We start from the raw sequence: 17618 nt of genomic DNA, 5'->3' as shown, positions 1-17618 counted from the left end.
AAGGACATTCTCTAAACTCGGATTCCCTCTAAGTTTAGGTAAAGACCAAGACATTCTATGGGAAAGTGGGAAATTTTACCATATGAAGAACAATGACAAAAATAATATTTGAACATAGTTTTAACCTTGGGAATTATATTTATTAATTATGGATAATATATTTTTGAAAACTTTGTAAGAAATGTTGCCTATTATTTGTCTATTTAGCAATCACTTGTTTTGGCATGAATTAATACAATTCATTACAGAAAGCTTTATGTTCTTGAATATGATTCTTGATTCTCTGTGTCTCTGTCTAATATTTTTTGGGGTCCCTTTATGAATAGAAATACTTCATGTATTAGGTTCAGCATTCTGTTTACCATGCACCCTAGATGAGCTCATTACCCAAGGGTCTGAAGTAACAGCTGCTCCCTTCCCCTCCACCCAGGCCCAAGAAGGGTGTCATGTTCCTCTTTATAGTTTTTCAAAATAAAAAAGTATATGTAAAAACAATTAAGGAACATTTACATTTTAAATCAGCAAGCATCTTACTATGTTTCAGGACCTGACCATGCATAACTTATTGTTTAATACTCACAACACACAAACCATTCACATGTATTAAGATGATAGAGGATTAAAATTAAATATAATTTCTTACAGTACTTTAAAATTATCTCCATTATAATTGGAGATTATAATACTAACTTATAGTATTTCAAAATAAAAGAATTGACTTTTATTTTGAAAAACCTCATTGGAACGATTAAACTATTTGTTATTACATGTAAAACACTTATAGCAATGCCTGGCATATGAGTACCGTGTAAGTGAGGCTCTGATTATCATGTGGGTACTGGGACTTTTTTTTCTTTCCTTCATTCTAGTTCAGTAGTTGCCAGAATGTAGTGTACAGTAAGAGTTACTGTATCTGGTTGTATTTGGTAATTTTCAAGGGTGATTCTGGTATACATGTGTGTATTCATTTTGTGTTGATGCTATAATATTTACTATTTTAGTGACAGAATTGATCATGTTTCACTGTAGAAGTCTGAATACAGTTCCAGGTGCATAGCAGGATGTTGAATAGATTGGATTTAAGCCGTTCAATCACTCTTCCTGTTTTATGCTAAAGTTGTTTTTTCACTCTTCCAAAATGAGTTAATTTTTCTGTGACTCTCTCCTGTTGTTTTCCTGTATTCTGCATATTTATTTTGGGTGTGAACATTAGTTTACTATTTTGTTAAGTGGAGATAATGATGCTTGCTTTTCAGAATTTTTTTGAGAATTGGAATTAATATACGTTAGTGGTAATTTAAATAATAGTACCTGGCATAAAGGAGGCATTCCATAATTGGTAGATCTTGCTGTCATTTCAGTATTTTAGTTTACTCATTAATTTTGTGATGTATATCGTTTAGTGTGTCACAGACTTTATTCCAAGCAATTATTTGAATATCTGCTTTTGTCAGATATGGCTGCCAGATTTGTTTATGTTTTGGCAACTCTCTTGGCAAACAAGGTAGAAGAGGTCCCTAATCTCATAGAGTTTATATGCTAGTCAGGAAAAATATTATCTAACGTGCTTCTTAACAGTGTATTTAGATTAAGTGTTTGAATTTATTTTTTTATTTAGATGCCTTTAGATTATTTCATTATATCATTGATTAAGTTGCCATTGTTATTACTTTATAGAAGATTTATTCTAATCACTGTGCTTTTTTCCTCTGGCAGCTCTTTCAAACATTTGATTGGAGGGCTAGATGATGTTTCTAATAAAGCATATGAAGATGCAGAAGCTAAAGCAAAGTAAGTGGATTTTTTCCTTTGGCCTTAATCTTGATTGAAAAATGATTTTGAATAGAAATAAGATCAAATATTTTGTTGGACTTGACACATCCCAATACTCCAACAGGAAACAACTAATTACTTGACAGACAAAAGAAGCAAATTCTTCAAGATAATTATTACATGATACGTTTACCTAGTAGTATGTCTCTCTTCAAACACAAAACTTTAATTTTGTGATGAAGACCATCTCAGGAAGAAAAAATGCTTATTTTAAAATCTAATATAAACAATTAAATGTAAACGTGTTATTTGTCCTCCAGAAAATACTTTCTGAACAAATGGTGGTTGTGTTCCACAGTTACCTGTCGAATTGTATCAAAAATAATAAGGCTAGAAACATTTCCCTGTGCTAATTCATCATTACTTTGAACTTTGATGTTACTATATGAGAATGATATGAGATGGTAAATATCCCATTAATTATGATGTATACAAATACAATTCTTTCTACAAGAATAATTTGATTAAAACAATATTTTTGACAAAGATTTAAAGTAAGTTGATATTAGCTTTTTCTGCAAAATTATTGTTATTTTTAAAATATCAGTAATCTATATAATCCTCCCCTCTTTCCCCAATGTAATCAGTATTTAATAGCATATAGCATACCTAAAGGATTAAATTGACAACAGTTAGCATTAAACAGATAGTTCAGGGCCAGAATTTGATCCATTGGTTTTGTAGTAACCTAAAAATCGAAAGAAGTAAAATAATTTATTTTGCTTTGAGACTCCATGAAGATGAAAAGTTTGTCCTATAACTAAAATATGAATAATTATATTCCATGTTAACCTAATAAAATTATGTTATTTTCAAAGCTATATGAAAATATTCACAATTTCTCCTCTGTATCCTCTGCATAGCCCTGAGGTCGAATGCCTATAGTGCTTCTGCTAAGGTTTGCTTAGGAAGTTACACAGGCCAGTTGTAATACCAGACTCCATGCAGTCACTGAGACTGCTTATGTTCTGGATAATTAGTATTAATTGTCCTGGTTTATTTCAAAAGGCTAAAATGCACATTGGTATTCAGTTTAGACTTTAGTTTCTAGTATTAATAATAATTCCACCGAGGTGGGAAAAGGTGCCATTTAAGGTACCTTATCAGTTTTTAAAGTTATAAAATGGCCTTTGTTATGGCCTATGCTATTCCTATTCCTGTAGGAATTTATTTCGGTATGTTAAAATTCATACTTTTATAATTTATGTCGGCTTTTATTTTCGTGTGTGTGTGTCTGTGTGTGTCTGTCTGTGAGTGTACGTGTGTATGTGTCTGTGTGTGTATCTGTGTGTGTCTGTGTGTGTGTCTGTGTGTGTCTGTGTGTGTGTCTGTGTGTGTGTCTGTGTGTGTGTGTGTGTGTATTCTGTTAAGGGTCTCATTGGTCATTGTATATATACATCTCACATATAATTTACATATAGTATATATGTAATTTTATATGTATTACAATTTATATAATTATACTCATACAGTATTAAATATATGTATATGCATTATATATATATATTATATATAAAACAACTGATGGTAATCTTAAAAATTCATGTACAATCCAGTTAAGCAACTATTCTTAGTTACTAGAAAAATTCAAGAGTCTTGTAGACTAATGTATTTTTGTTGCTTTCCTATTAAACTTTGAAAGTTTAATCTCGTTTTTCTATTAAGATCTGGAAAAATTTTCTAATGGATGCTTTTGTAGAACTCCTGTTTATTCCACTTAAAGTTGAGACCACTATCATGCTTCAAATTTATCAGTGATGGGGAAGTGACTGAGTTAGTCATAGGTTTCTCAGTGTCCTATTGACTTTATAAAGATAACTGTGTGTACATCTCCTGAATTGTGGCCATTCACGGATTCACTTGCACATACTTCAATTAAAAGTAGTAAGCAAGAAAAACTGAAACAATCAAATTCAGATATTCAGACAATTAGAGGTAGGTATGGCAACAATTCTTAACATTGGAAGAAAATCAGTCAATATGAAAAACATGAACCTGAATGAAGGCCAGAAGTCTTGGGTTCTGCTCCTGGCTCTGTCATTACCAGACAAGTGATTTTGGTCATGAATCTTAACGCCTCTCTCTCAGTCTCTGTTTTCACACTTTTAAAATGGCATTTTTGAGATTTAATTGATGGCAGTGTATAAAAATACTTCGCAAATTCTAAAGGCTATAAAAATATGTCACTAGGCTCATACCTGTAATCCCAGCACTGTGGGAGGTCAAGGTGAGTGGATCACCTGAGGTCAGGAGTTCAGGTCAGGATCACCTGAGTTCAGCCTGGTCAACATGGTGAAACCCTGTTGCTACCAAAAATACAAAAGTTAGCCAGGCGTGGTGATGGACACCTGGAATCCCAGATCTTCAGGAGCCTGAGGCAGGAGAATCACTTGAACCTGGGAGGTGGAGGTTGCAGTGAGCCAAGATCACGCCATTGCACTCTGGCCTGGGCGACCAGAGCGAAACTCTGTTTCAAAAATAACTAACTAACTAACTAAATAAATAAATAAAGTATATCACTAGAAATAACTAGAAATATACCTTAGTGCATTTGATGTATAATTGAATTTACAGATTCCATGTCTATTATGTTGATCAATTTTACTTGGACAAAAAGTCTTTAATCTTATGTAAGCAACATACTTTTACTTGAGTAGCATATTATGAAATTAAACCTTGCTTAGAAAACATTAATAAAATTATTTTTAATAAAACAGTAACATTTGATTAAAAGAGACTTCAATTCTAATTAAAGAAGAAAGAAGAGCAATGAAATGACTACCTACATCAAAGTAGTTTCAAATATTGCTATTTGGAACCATTGATTTGATAGATTATAATATAGCCATTATGTTTATACTTTTTCCCCCAGTTTTACTGAGGTGTAAGTAAGAAATAAGAATTGTATACAATTAAAGAGTATATGACATGCTCATTTGATATGTAGGAATACATTGTGAAATGATTATCACAATCAAACTAATTAGCACATCTACCACCTCATATAGTTACTTTAGTGTGTGTGTGGTAAGAACACTTAAGATCTACTGTCTTAGCAAATTTCAACTGTACAGTTTTGTCTGAATTTTCTGCTCAATTCGCACTAAATCCAAATGAATGTATAGTCCATGTTTTTTAATATTGATTATTATTTAGAAAATGGTAATTGCTTGATGAAACATGTCTAAAACCTTTGATCCAAATTCTAGTGAGGCTGATAATGTGACCTTTATTCCTAAAAACAGCCAAATAAGTAAATAAACAAATAAATAAATGCTGGAGGAGTTATTGTTGTGTCTTATACACTGTTAGCATTTTATCATCTTCTAATAAATAATTAATATCGGAAGATTTCTGAAGTATAAGATATCTCTTAATTAGGTGTCCTGTCACTCAAAGAAGGCAAACTGTGAATTATTCCCTAGAGAAAGCTTTCTAGTTGAACTATCAAGTTTAAAACTCTATTTGAATTAGCATTGTTGTTGTTTCTCCCTATTGAATTTCTTCCCCTTAACTGCTTGATACTTTCACTTTGTATTTAAGGAATTTATAAGGGTTGCTAATACTGCAGGGGCTAGGAACCAGCTCTAATTTGTTTAAAATCTGGGATATTTCTGTTAATGCCTCTAAATTTTTATAAGGATCACAATATCTTGACCATTTAGAAAGACAAAGTTAAGTTGGCTCCACTTTGTAAGCTTTATTTGTTTAAGGTCTTCTTGATGTTTTGCAAAACCTACGGAAGATAAGATTAATATTTCTGGTCGGGCGCGGTGGCTCAAGCCTGTAATCCCAGCACTTTGGGAGGCCGAGACAGGCGGATCACGAGGTCAGGAGATCGAGACCATCCTGGCTAACACGGTGAAACCCCATCTCTACTAAAAAACACACAAAAAACTAGCAGGACGAGGTGTCAGGCGCCTGTAGTCCCAACTACTCGGGAGGCTGAGGCAGGAGAATGGCGTAAACCCGGGAGGCGGAGCTTGCAGTGAGCTGAGAAATATATATATATATTTCTTAAAACTCAACTAAAATGATTATGTTAGTTATCCATGGGAAATCATTATTGATATTATCTCATTGACTATGCCTATTTGGGTAAGAAGCGAAAAAAAGTAGGACTGACTGTAAATATTGATTAAGTTGAGACATTTAGAAACTTCAGTGGTAGCATAATCAATCTCAATGGCAGAAAGATTTCACAAAATGTACAGACCATCCCAGCAAAACTACACCAGGCACTCAGCTCAGATAGATAGTCTAGGAAGATTGGCTTGAGAGAAATGTTCCAGTAGAAGTGGTTCTCAAAACTCCTCTACTGCAGGATAGGTGCCCTCAGTCTGTCTCGTGAGATATATTTTCTACAAAGATATTTGCTCTTGGCAGAAATTTTGCTGATATGGCATGCTTCTCTTGATTGCTGCTAATTATCTACTGAGTGCTTCTCTTTTTAAAATAGGAAATTACAATCATGAAGACATTAGAAGAGGCAACATCAGATCAAAGTTAAGGTTCACTGAACTTTATTTGGAGAAGCAGGTAGCATGTGTGATGAGAGGTACATATTTTCTATTGATAATATGTATTCATTCATTTAATAAACATTTAGAAATTTACTTATGATGAGTCAGGCATTGTGCTTTATAACGTGCACACCAAATAGAAAACACATTTCCAATACCAAGGATCATCTTACAGCTCAGTAGGGAAGCTGGTATGTAATTCAATGAATACTTTCACTATTTGGCTCTAAGAATAAGTTATAATAATTATTATGAAATAATAGTATTTGGATATAAAGTTAATCTCTATATTGAAGCCTGTCTTATAAAAATCATAACCATCCAGAAATATCAAAAGAAAAATTAAATATCTTATTTTGTTAAATATTTCTGACATATGTGTATAGCTTGTATCTTTGATGTCTTAATTGCTGAATAGTCAGCAGTTACAGGCAAAACAGCTATTTCTTCAAATAAAAAAGCATATATGTATGTCTATATATGTCTGTACATGTGTATGTGTACACACACACACACACACACATATAAGCCAAGATAGAGAAAGAAAATGAAAACAATCTAAACCAAACACAACTGCTATTACCTATCTTTGTATTTTACAGTTGTACTTACAGTGCATTTTCAATTTTATATCTTGCTTTATTCCATTTAACATCTGTGTTAGTCTGTTTTGCATTGCTGTAAAGTAATACCTGAGCCTCAGTCATTTATGAAGAAAAGAGGTTTATTTGGTTCATGGTTCTACAGGCTGCACAGGAAACATAGTGCTGGCATCTGTTCTTGGTGAGGCCACTGGAAGCCTCCAGTCATGGCAGAAGGCAACAGGGGAGCAGGCATACACATGGAGAGAAAGGGAGCAAGGGAGATGCCAGACTTTATTAAACCACCAGCTCTCACTCTGTGAACTAAGAGAAGGAGCACTCATTTATTATCATGGGGATGGCACCAAGCCATTCATAAGAGATGCACCCCCATAACCCAAACACCTCCCATCAGGCCCAACCTCCAGCACTATGGATCACATTTTAACATGAGATTTAGAGGGGACAAATATTCAAACCATATCAGCATGTTCATATTATAACCATTTATAATACTATTATATACTCTTCATGAAAATCATTTTAATGGTACCTGACAACCCAATGAATAGAAACTTAGACTTCTAGACTGATTCAAGTTGTAGCCTTGTTGATTCAATGTATTTTGCTTTTAAAGGTAAGATCTCAATTACTTTTTAAGGAAAAAACAAGCACCAAACAACAAAAACACCTTCGAATGCATTCCATCTAGCAACGCTTCTCAAACTACTTTGTGTCATGACGTTCACAGAAAATCAGTACAGCATTTTGCACTAATTAGTTCAGCTGCCCTAGGCTCCATCCTTCAGTTTTGAAGGCTAATGGGATTCATACCTAAGCCCTTCAATGGGAAGTTCTGACAACTATATGACTATAGATGTGTAAATGCACTTAGATTTATCTAGATTTATGATGCCCAATATTGTTCTTTATTAACTCCTTCTCTTGTCAAAATCTATGTAAAGCCTCCAAATGAGCATGGACAGATTATTTTTAATCTGTAATATCCCTTGGTATACACAAAGGTTTAAAGACTCCTTGCCGTGGCTCTGCAGTCCCTCATGCACCAGCATCACCCATGTTCATTCACTTCTTCATATGCTTTCATCTATTCAACAGTTATTTTCTATGTGCCTACAAAATGCTGCATATAAAATAATGAATAAAATAGATAAGTTTCTTGCCTTAATGGAGCTTATGGTCCAGTGGGGGACTGAGGCATATGTTAATCCTTCCAGGAAGTCTTCTTAGGGGAAGTGACATTTTAACTAGATGTGGCCTGAATTCTGAAGAATTAGCTGGTGCTGGCTAGGCAAGAATTAGTTGGTATTAGTTAAGCAAGGAGGTACGGAGAACATTCTAGCTGGAGGAACAAATGGAAAGCATTCTACATAGAGGAACAGCATGGAAAAAGCCCTCCAAGTAGGAAGCAACATTATATAGCCAAGGAACTAAACTAGCAATATGTCTGAGACCTAGAACGAAAGAAAGAAGGAGATCAGAAAGGAGAGAATGACAGAGACCAAACCTCACAAGGCTTTGTAAGCCACATTAAGAAATGGGGAAATCACATCAGACTTCTAAGCTGGCAAATGAGATAAGTTGGTTTATATTAAAACTGGGCACTCTTGTCTCTGTGATGGAAGGGGTGTACATTGAAAGCAGGGAGAATAATCAGAATATTTTTCATATTAAAGCTGATAGTAGACAGGAATAGAGTGAGGACAATGTGAGTTAACAAAAAGCATTTGAGAGATATTTAGGTGGCGAAGCCAGCAGGTCTTCAGAAAATAGATATAGGTGGTGAAGGTGGAAAAGGTCAGGGAAAATGCAGAGTTTTGATCTGAATATTGGAGAGAAGTGATGGAATTCACTAAGGTAGAGAAGGATTATATGGTTCCCAGGTTTGGAGAGTAGGGTGATCATGAACTGATTTTTTTTTTTTAATGAGGTACTTTTGAGATATGGTTAGGCAGGTCTGGTGCTCAGAGAAAAGATTGTCATCAGTTTGAGAATAATGAATATTTAGATGGTAGACAGAAATTGTAGCTGTGGATGAGATAGAAATTAGAGAGTGAGAAGAGCATGGGACTGAGGATTGATTCTTGAGGAATGTTAGCATTTAAAGGTTAGAAAAGAAAGAAGAATTTGGCAAAAGTTAAAGAAAGAAAGCTTGTAAGGAGAGATGAAAGGTAGAAGGAACACCACATGCACAGAAACCAAGAACAGACTATATGTTTTAGTTTGTTCAGGCTGTTATAACAAAATACTGTAAACTTAGTGGCTTATAAACAGTAGAAATTTATTCTGAGTTCTGGAGACTGTGAAGTCCAAGATCAAGGCACCAGCAGATTAAATGTCTGCCCATGTCCTGGTATATAGACAGCTGCCTTTTCACTGTAACCTCACATGGCAGAAGGAACAAGAGCTCTCTGAGGTCTCTTTTATAAGGGCACTAGTCCCATTCCTGAGAACTTGCCCTCATGACCCAATAGCCTCCCAAAGGCTCTTCCTCCTGACACTATCACAATGGGGATTAGATTTCCACATACGAATTTAGGTTGGGGGCAGTGCACAGTCTATAGCAGTGTGCTTCAAGAATAGGGGAAGAAACAATGATACTATATGTTGCTGAGAATTCTAGTATGTTACTTAACAAATTGGATTTAGCAAACCAGTGGGTTCAGTTTCATTTCACAATGGAGTGGTAGGGATGGAGCCCCCCTCACAAAGACTACAAATGAATCTGATTTTCAGAAATAGGAGTCAATAAACTTATACCAGATAATAAGACATTTTAAGTAAAATCGCCAAAAATGTGTAAATGGAAGATTATGAATCTTCAGTATTGATGGAGATGTGAGCATGTTAAATCTAGTAGAGAAGAGAGTTTGAGACTGAGCAAGTGGGTCTCAGGTCCTTTTAACTTCATGACAAAGGCAGACCTCTTCAAAGGTTAACAGTGAGACCATCTCCACAGATGAGATTTATACCACTTTGTCATGTTATTTCTTGGTTAAGAAGGTCATTACTCTTCAGTCTTATACAAGGTAGCATTCCCTTAGTTTAAAGTATTGCCCTCCCTCCAAAGAACCTATAAAATATTAAATTCTCCTAAGAGGAATAAGAAGATTTTCTTAATATTGTAGTATAAATTTGTACATAAACTATTTTTCCTGCAAGGATCACGTAAGCCTTCCTTTGAGGACAAAGAAGAGAAAAGGACACTGAGAAAGAAGGCCCAAATTTGCCAAAAACTTAATAAAAATACACCTTGTAGTGACCATCTTGTTCTGCCCTACTTTCCTCATCATGCACCTAAATTGTTCACATATTCTCTGTCTTGTCCCCCAAAAAGGACATTCATAATAGATTCATATAATACAGGAAGAAAATATTAGAAGTAAACAAGAAAGATGTATCTATGGTAGTGAACCAGAGACAAGGCTAGTATGCAAAACAGGACCCTTATTAGTGCACTGACAAGAGAGATATTCACAAAAACATTAGTGCCTGCAGGGCTGGCTCTCGCTTATTGCCACTAAACAATGAAGTACCACAATCACGCCCCTCTCCACTCCATTGACATTCTGCAAGAACTGTAGGGAGTATTGCCTACCTGTGTACCACTCTTTTGGCTCTTTGATGGAATAGTCCTTAAATATTTTACTTCTATTTCTGTAATTAGTCCTCACTGATTTAAAGCCCTCCTATTTACAAATTTATTTGCAAAGAAACGTTTAAGACTTTCTGATATTTTCAGGATTACTGTTGGTGATGAGTCTTGTTGTTTGACACAATGTGACAGCAATAAAAGATGTTCTCTCATTACATTTCATTAGCAGAGGCAATCCTTTGATAACTGATTCTGTCTGTCACAGAGAGGTTGCTCTTCCAGCTTCCAGAGAGAACGGCTGCTGTTGTTCAGGCCTTTGAAAATGCACTCATCACATGCCTCTCAAAGCACATGAGGCTATATAAATCAGGACCTAGGTCTGCATTGTTTGGTAACATCTTCTGAAACACCTCAGGGTCAGCTAGCATCTAGCAAACAGGAGGTTTCTAAATGCACAGTTGAGTACACAGGGGTTACTGTTTTGAACATGCTGACTTTGAAATTTGGGGCTTTCTTATTGGTGTGGGTTTTTCGTTTTGTTTTGTTTTGTTTTTGCCTGACATTTTCAAGTAAAGATTCTGATATTCCCATAATCTTATCAACAATTTACTTAAGACAACTTGGTCTTGATCTAAGCAATTCTTGGGGAAATGATCCTGGAAAATTATTTTCCCCTATGGAAAGAATTCAAGTGAGCAATATTCTCTTCCAAATGGGAACTATATGTCAATTAAATAGAAAAAAACACTGAGAATGGCATTGTGAAATAGCAATCCAACCAGAATTAGAACTTGCTGACCATCTGCAGGGTGAGTAGTCAGAAGGCAGCCCCATTCTCTCAGCAATAAAAAACACTTTCCATTTTATTGCAGGGCAAAATATAGGTGACAAAAAAAAATTCAGCAGTTGGCCCTGAACTAAAAAGCTGGCTTTCAGCCTTTCAAGAGCTGTTTTTGTTTTAAATTCAAGTACATGTAATCAGACTAGGCAGAAGTATAGAATGGTTTCTAAGGCCACCAATGCTGATAGATTAATACTTCGGCATGATTTGTGGCTACAGAGAGTATCAAGGTACAATGCTCTTTCAAGTTCAGTGAGACTGATTCAATTGCTTTTTTAAAAAATGATTTTCAGGACAAAACTCGTCGGCCTTGAATAGAAGTATTTTTCTTTTATTAAAAATTTTAAAACTCTCAAAGGCCGTTTGCTAATTTTTGCTCTGCAGCGCTTATCTTTGAGACTCCCTAGGTAAGAAGACTTTATAAATGTGAATCCCAGTATGTCCTTGCATGCAGCCTTTTGTAATCGACAGAGAAGAGGAATACAGATAATTGAAAATTCTAGTGCTGCTGACTTGCTTGGAGAAAACAGACAAGCTACTTGATTGCTGACTCTGTTTCCTTCTTCCAAAAAATAAAGATGCTTCCTTTCCACCATTGCTGCATTAAGTAATGGCAATTGAAAATTGCTTTCAAAATGTCAGGAGCTCTGTAAATTGTGTGGATACTTTGGTCTTGTATGGCAATTACCTTAGCCTCTCCAGAGCCCCCAAAGAACAGCCCAATACATGTTTCTTTCCAATAGCTTGATATATAAAGCCTATTTACAATAGAGTACGTTTTAAAAGCAGAAAAGAATAATACCTTTTATATCCCTTTGTGTTCCCAGTAGTTTCATTTGAAAAATAATTATCTTTGTCTACAATGCCTTTTCTTCTTAAGTGAAGGCAGTCTCTGTTATTGGAGTGAATATAGCATGTAGCATAATTCTAAAACTGCTTTGCGAGTAAGATTGAGCCATTCTAAAGAGAAAATGTTTAAACCTAGTGAGTGAGAGCAAAGCTAGAAGTGCTGAAGGGCTCCCTCTGATGAGTCCATATATGTTTACATAGTGAGTAGTAGCAGTAGTAACTGGGAGTTTGGAGAGCAAGCTTTGGTTGCAACACAGCCACTAACTTCATGTGAACTTGAACAAGCACCCTGGGCCCCTTTGACCCTTTTCCCCAAACTGTAAAAACAGCTTGAAATCCTTTCTAGTTTTTGGCTAGGCTTCTAAGATGCTTAGAATGTGCACATTAACAAGACATTCTTTTGGAAGCGTAACTCCCTTTTATAGAAACAATATTTTTGTCTTTGCTGATTTTCTAAATTTATGATGAGGATATCTGACTGTCAACAGAAAATAGGCTCTTAAGGATCATGGAATAATTTATAAGTCTATGTTGTAACAAAGGTTACTAAGTTATATGTCCTCATAAAATATTGCCGTTAAGGTCCTTGCTTTATTCAAAAATTTTTTATCAAATTGTGTAGTATTGCTTGAAGCTCATTTTGATAATTCATAGTAATTAAGTAAGCCTTTAGAAAAAGCATTTTTCATTTTCATCATTATACAATTTTCTTTCAAATATGGCATTTAGATATGATAATAAGCCCTGCTATCTTTCAATAAAATGCCATTAGAAAATTATAGATTACCTTTGAAACTAGAAAACATTATACTAATATTTTTCCCATGAATCCTTTTAGAAAGAAGTGATTTTTAAATAATGGATTTAAATAGTAGCATAAATTGTTTTGATACAATGACCATAATATACTATATGAATTTACATCTTTAACTTGCTATTTGAGGAAGATGAGATGTAGAAGTGAAGCATGACTGGTGCTCAAAGACATTTACATGTATCACACCATTTTCCTCTAATGCATAAATTGCAAGCATTAGTCAACTTTATACACTCTATTAATTACTTCAGGCAGCCAGCCTGTTCCCTAGTATATCAGACACAGAGAGATAAAAGACAAAAGCTATTGCTCTAATATTCAAAACCTGTCCAAACATTTTAGAAAACCTAGATACATTACTAATTGAGCATATTGAAGAGTAATAATCCTCATGTCCTTGAAAAGAGGATAAGGCAGCTTCTTAAAATGATGAATTTAAGACCACTTTCAGTTTAAGGACCTGGAAAAGTATGAGTCATTGAGTCTTCAACTAATTACTCATCAGTTTTACTAAGGTTTTTTTGTTGAGATGACCCTGAAAATTTGGTTCAGCCCAGTGTGCCCATGATGCTAGTAAAATTGGCTTGTCAAAATGTCACAATATCTTTCAGGAAGTTGTTTTTCCAAATCTAGTTCTCTTGCTCACTATGCTAGTAATCGGGTTTTGTTGTTGTTGTTGTTGTTGTTGTTGTTGTTGTTGTTGTTGTAAACTTCTCATGACAGGTGACAGGGTGACAGGACTTATGGTTTTTCCTTTCGAGCCCCTTAACTTTATGATATTACTTAAACAATTAAATTAATGATGAAGAACATGCTTTAGTCTTTATAAGAATTCTGCATTTCACATGAGCTCCAGAAAGTTGCCTTGAGATTAAAAAAAAATAAGGGCCATTGAAGAGGTGACACCTTTATAAGCAGATGATGCTTTTTTGAGTGACAACAATAGCTAGGAGAGTATATCAGTTTCTTTCTTCAGGAAGTTGTTGACATACACATTGATTGATATTAATATTCTCTTCTGCACTGACATGAGTGATCAGAGCAATAACTTTATATGCCAATGAATAAAGGCGAGCAGGGAAAGAATTTAAGAAAAAAGGACAATAAAGAAGCATAATGGACGATAAGTGCCCAGGAGTGAGATTGCTGGATCATATAGTCGTTTTCTTTTTAGTTTTTTTCATGAACCTCCATACTGTTCTCCACAGTGGATATTCTAGTTTACATTCCCACCGACAGTATACAAGAGTTCCTTTTTCTCTGTATCCTCACCATCATTTGTTATTTTTTGTCTTTTTGATAAAAGCTATTCTAACTGGAGTAAAAAGATATCTCATTGTGGTTTTGATTTGCATTTCCCTGATGATTGGTTATGTTGAGCATTTCGTCATATATTTGTTGGCCATTTTTATGTCTTCTTTTGAAAAATATCTGTTCAAATCCTTCGCCCATTTTTTAATCCCGTTGTTTGTTTTGTGCTGTTGAGATGTTTGAGTTCCTTGTGTATTTTATATAGTAATGCCCTATTGGATGAATAGTTTGCAAATATTTTCTCTCATTCTTTAAGTTATCTTTTCACTCTGTTGATTGTTTCCTTTACTGTGCAGAAGCCTTTCAGATTGATATGTGTATTTGTTTGTTTTCACTTCTGTTGCCTGTGTTTTTGAGGCCTTATTCAAAAAATCTTTTCCTAGGCGGATGTCCTGAAGCATTACCTCAGTATTTTATTATAAAGTTTTACCATTTGGGGTCTTACATTTACATCTTTGATCCATTTTGAGTTTTTTCCTTTTTTTTCTAGGGGGGAGTGAGAGATGGAAGTCTAGTTTCATCTTGCATATTGGTATCCAGTTTTCCTAGCACCATTTATTGAAGGGACTGTTCTTTCCCCAGTGAGTGGTCTTGGCACCTTTGTGAAAAATCGGTTGGCTATAGATAAGAAGATTAATTTTGAGTTACCTAGTCTGTTCTATTTTTCTGTCTTTTTTTTTTTTTTTTTTTTTTGAGATGGAGTCTTGCTCTGTTGCCCAGGCTGGAGTACAGTGGTGCCATCTCAGCTCACTGCAAGCTCTGCCTCCTGGGTTCACACCATTCTCCTGCCTCAGCCTCCCAAGTAGCTGGGACTACAGGCGCCCACCACCACGCCCGGCTAATATTTTTGTATTTTGAGTACAGGCAGGGTTTCACCGTGTTCGCCAGGATGGTCTCAATCTCCTGACCTCATGATCCACCCTCCTCAGCCTCCCAAAGTGCTGGAATTACAGGCATGAGCCACTGTGCCTGGCCTTTTCTGTGTCTTTTATTATGCCAATTTCATGCTGTTTTGGTTACTACAGCTTTGTAGTATATTTTGTAGTCTGACAATGTGATGCCTTCAGGTCCACCCTACCACCTACCACCAGGATTGCTTTGGCTACTCAAGATCTTTTATGGTTCCATACAAATTTTAAGATTTTTATTTATTTTTCTGTGAAGAAGATTATTGATATTTTGACAGGGATTGCATTAAATCCTTAGATTACTTTGGCTAGTATGAACATTTTAGCAGTATTAATTCTGATCCATGAGCATAAGATATCTTTCGGTCTGGGCCGGGCGCGGTGGCTCAAGCCTGTAATCCCAGCACTTTGGGAGGCCTAGACGGGCGGATCACGAGGTCAGGAGATCGAGACCATCCTGGCTAACATGGTGAAACCCCGTCTCTACTAAAAAAAATACAAAAAACTAGCCGGGCGAGGTGGCGGGCGCCTGTAGTCCCAGCTACTCGGGAGGCTGAGGCAGGAGAATGGCGTAAACCCGGGAGGCGGAGCTTGCAGTGAGCTGAGATCCGGCCACTGCACTCCAGCCCGGGTGAGAGAGCGAGACTCCGTCTCAAAAAAAAAAAAAAAAAAAAAAAAAAAAAGGTATCTTTCAGTCTGTATCTTACTCAGTTTTTTCCATCAGTGCTTTGGAGTTTTCCTTGTAGAGGACTTTCACCTCCTTTGTTGAATTTATTCCAGGTATTTTATTTTATCGTAGCTATTGTAAATGGAATTGCCTTCTTTATTTCTTTCTCAGCTAGTTTATCATATGTGTATAGAAATGTTATTGATGTTTGTATGTTCATTTTGTATCCTGCAACTGTACTGAATTCATTGATTGGTGTTAAGAGTTTTTTAGTGGAGTCTGTAGTTTTTCTCTATATAAGATCATGCCCTCTGCAAGGCTGTGAACAGAGATGGTATGATTTTCTCCTTTCCAATTTGGATGCCCTTTATTTGTTTCTCTTGCCTAATTGCTCTGGCTAGGACTTCCAGTACTATGTTGAAAAAGATTGGTGAGGTTGAGTATCCTTGTCTTATTCCAGGTCTTAAAGGAAAAGCTTTCAGATTTTACCTACTTAGTATGTTAGGTGACTGTCATATATGGCCTTTATTGTGTTGAAGTATATTCATTCTGTAACTAATTTATTGAAAGTTTATATTGTGAAGGGATGTTGAATTTTCTCAAATGCTTTTTCTGCATCTGAGATAATCATAAGTTTTTATCCTTCATTCTGTTGATGGTATGTATGACATTTATTTATTTGCATATTATAAACCATCCTTGCACTTCTGGAAAAAAATCCCATTTGATCTTGGTGTATTATCTTTTTGATGTATTGTTGGATTCAATTTGGTACACTTTTATTGAAAATGTTTATGTCTACGTTCATCGGGGTGTTGGCCTGTAGGTTAATTCCTTGATTGTTTCCTTCTCTGGTTTTGATATCAGGGTTATGCTTACTTCATAGAATGAGTTAGGAAAAGTTATCTCCACTTCCATTTTTGAATATTTTGAGAATAATTGATATTAAATCGTCTTTAAATGTTTGGTGGAATTCAGTGATAAAGCCCTCTTGTCCCATACTTTTCTTGGGAAGCTTTTATTACTGATTTCATCTCATTACTTTTATTGGTCTGTTAGTGTTTTTGAAATTTGGGGCTTTCAATCTTGATATATTCTGTGTGTCCAGGAATTTATTCATTTTCTCTGGGTTTTCAAATTTGCTGGTGCACAGTTGCTCATAAAAAAGTCTTATGATCCTTTGTATTTCTGTGGTATCTATTGTGATGTCTCCTTTACCCTTTCTTATTTCATTTATTTGGTTCTTTTTTTTTTTCCTTAGTCTAGGTAATGGTTTGTTAACTTCGTATATATTTTCAAAAAACCAACTTTTTGTTTTATTGAGTTTTGCATTGCTTTTTTTAGTCTCAATTTTATGTATTACTGCTCTGATATTTACTACTTCTTCCCTTCTACTAATTTGGGGTTTGGTTTGTTCTTGCCTTTCTAGTCCCATGAGATGCATCATTACATTGTTTATTTGAAATATTTCTAGTTTTTTGATATAGGCATTTCTTGCCATAAACTTGCTACTTAAGAATGCTTTGCTGGGTCCCAGAAGTCCATAAATTTGGTTATGTTGTGTTTCTATTTTCATATGTTTTAAGGAATTTTTAAATTTCATTTTACATTTCTTTCTTTATTCGTTGGTCATTCAGTAGGATGTAGTTTAATTTTGACACATTTTCATAGT

The 17618-nt window shown here is 35.2% G+C and overlaps 1 protein-coding gene across 2 annotated transcripts in view; it reads left to right on the top strand.

Moving 5' to 3' along the window:
• PRKG1 (protein kinase cGMP-dependent 1) overlaps positions 1-17618 on the top strand; it is a 1347543-nt gene that overhangs the window by 1218177 nt on the left and 111748 nt on the right. For both annotated transcript variants that reach the window (XM_030940495.1, XM_030940494.1), the window contains exon 9: positions 1717-1791. In XM_030940495.1, coding sequence (XP_030796355.1) covers positions 1717-1791 — 75 coding nt within the window. The remainder of the gene's footprint in view (positions 1-1716; positions 1792-17618) is intronic.

Source organism: Rhinopithecus roxellana, chromosome 11 (assembly GCF_007565055.1).
Source record: "Rhinopithecus roxellana isolate Shanxi Qingling chromosome 11, ASM756505v1, whole genome shotgun sequence".
Lineage (NCBI taxonomy): Eukaryota > Metazoa > Chordata > Mammalia > Primates > Cercopithecidae > Rhinopithecus > Rhinopithecus roxellana.
This window is presented reverse-complemented; position numbering and strand designations above follow the sequence as displayed.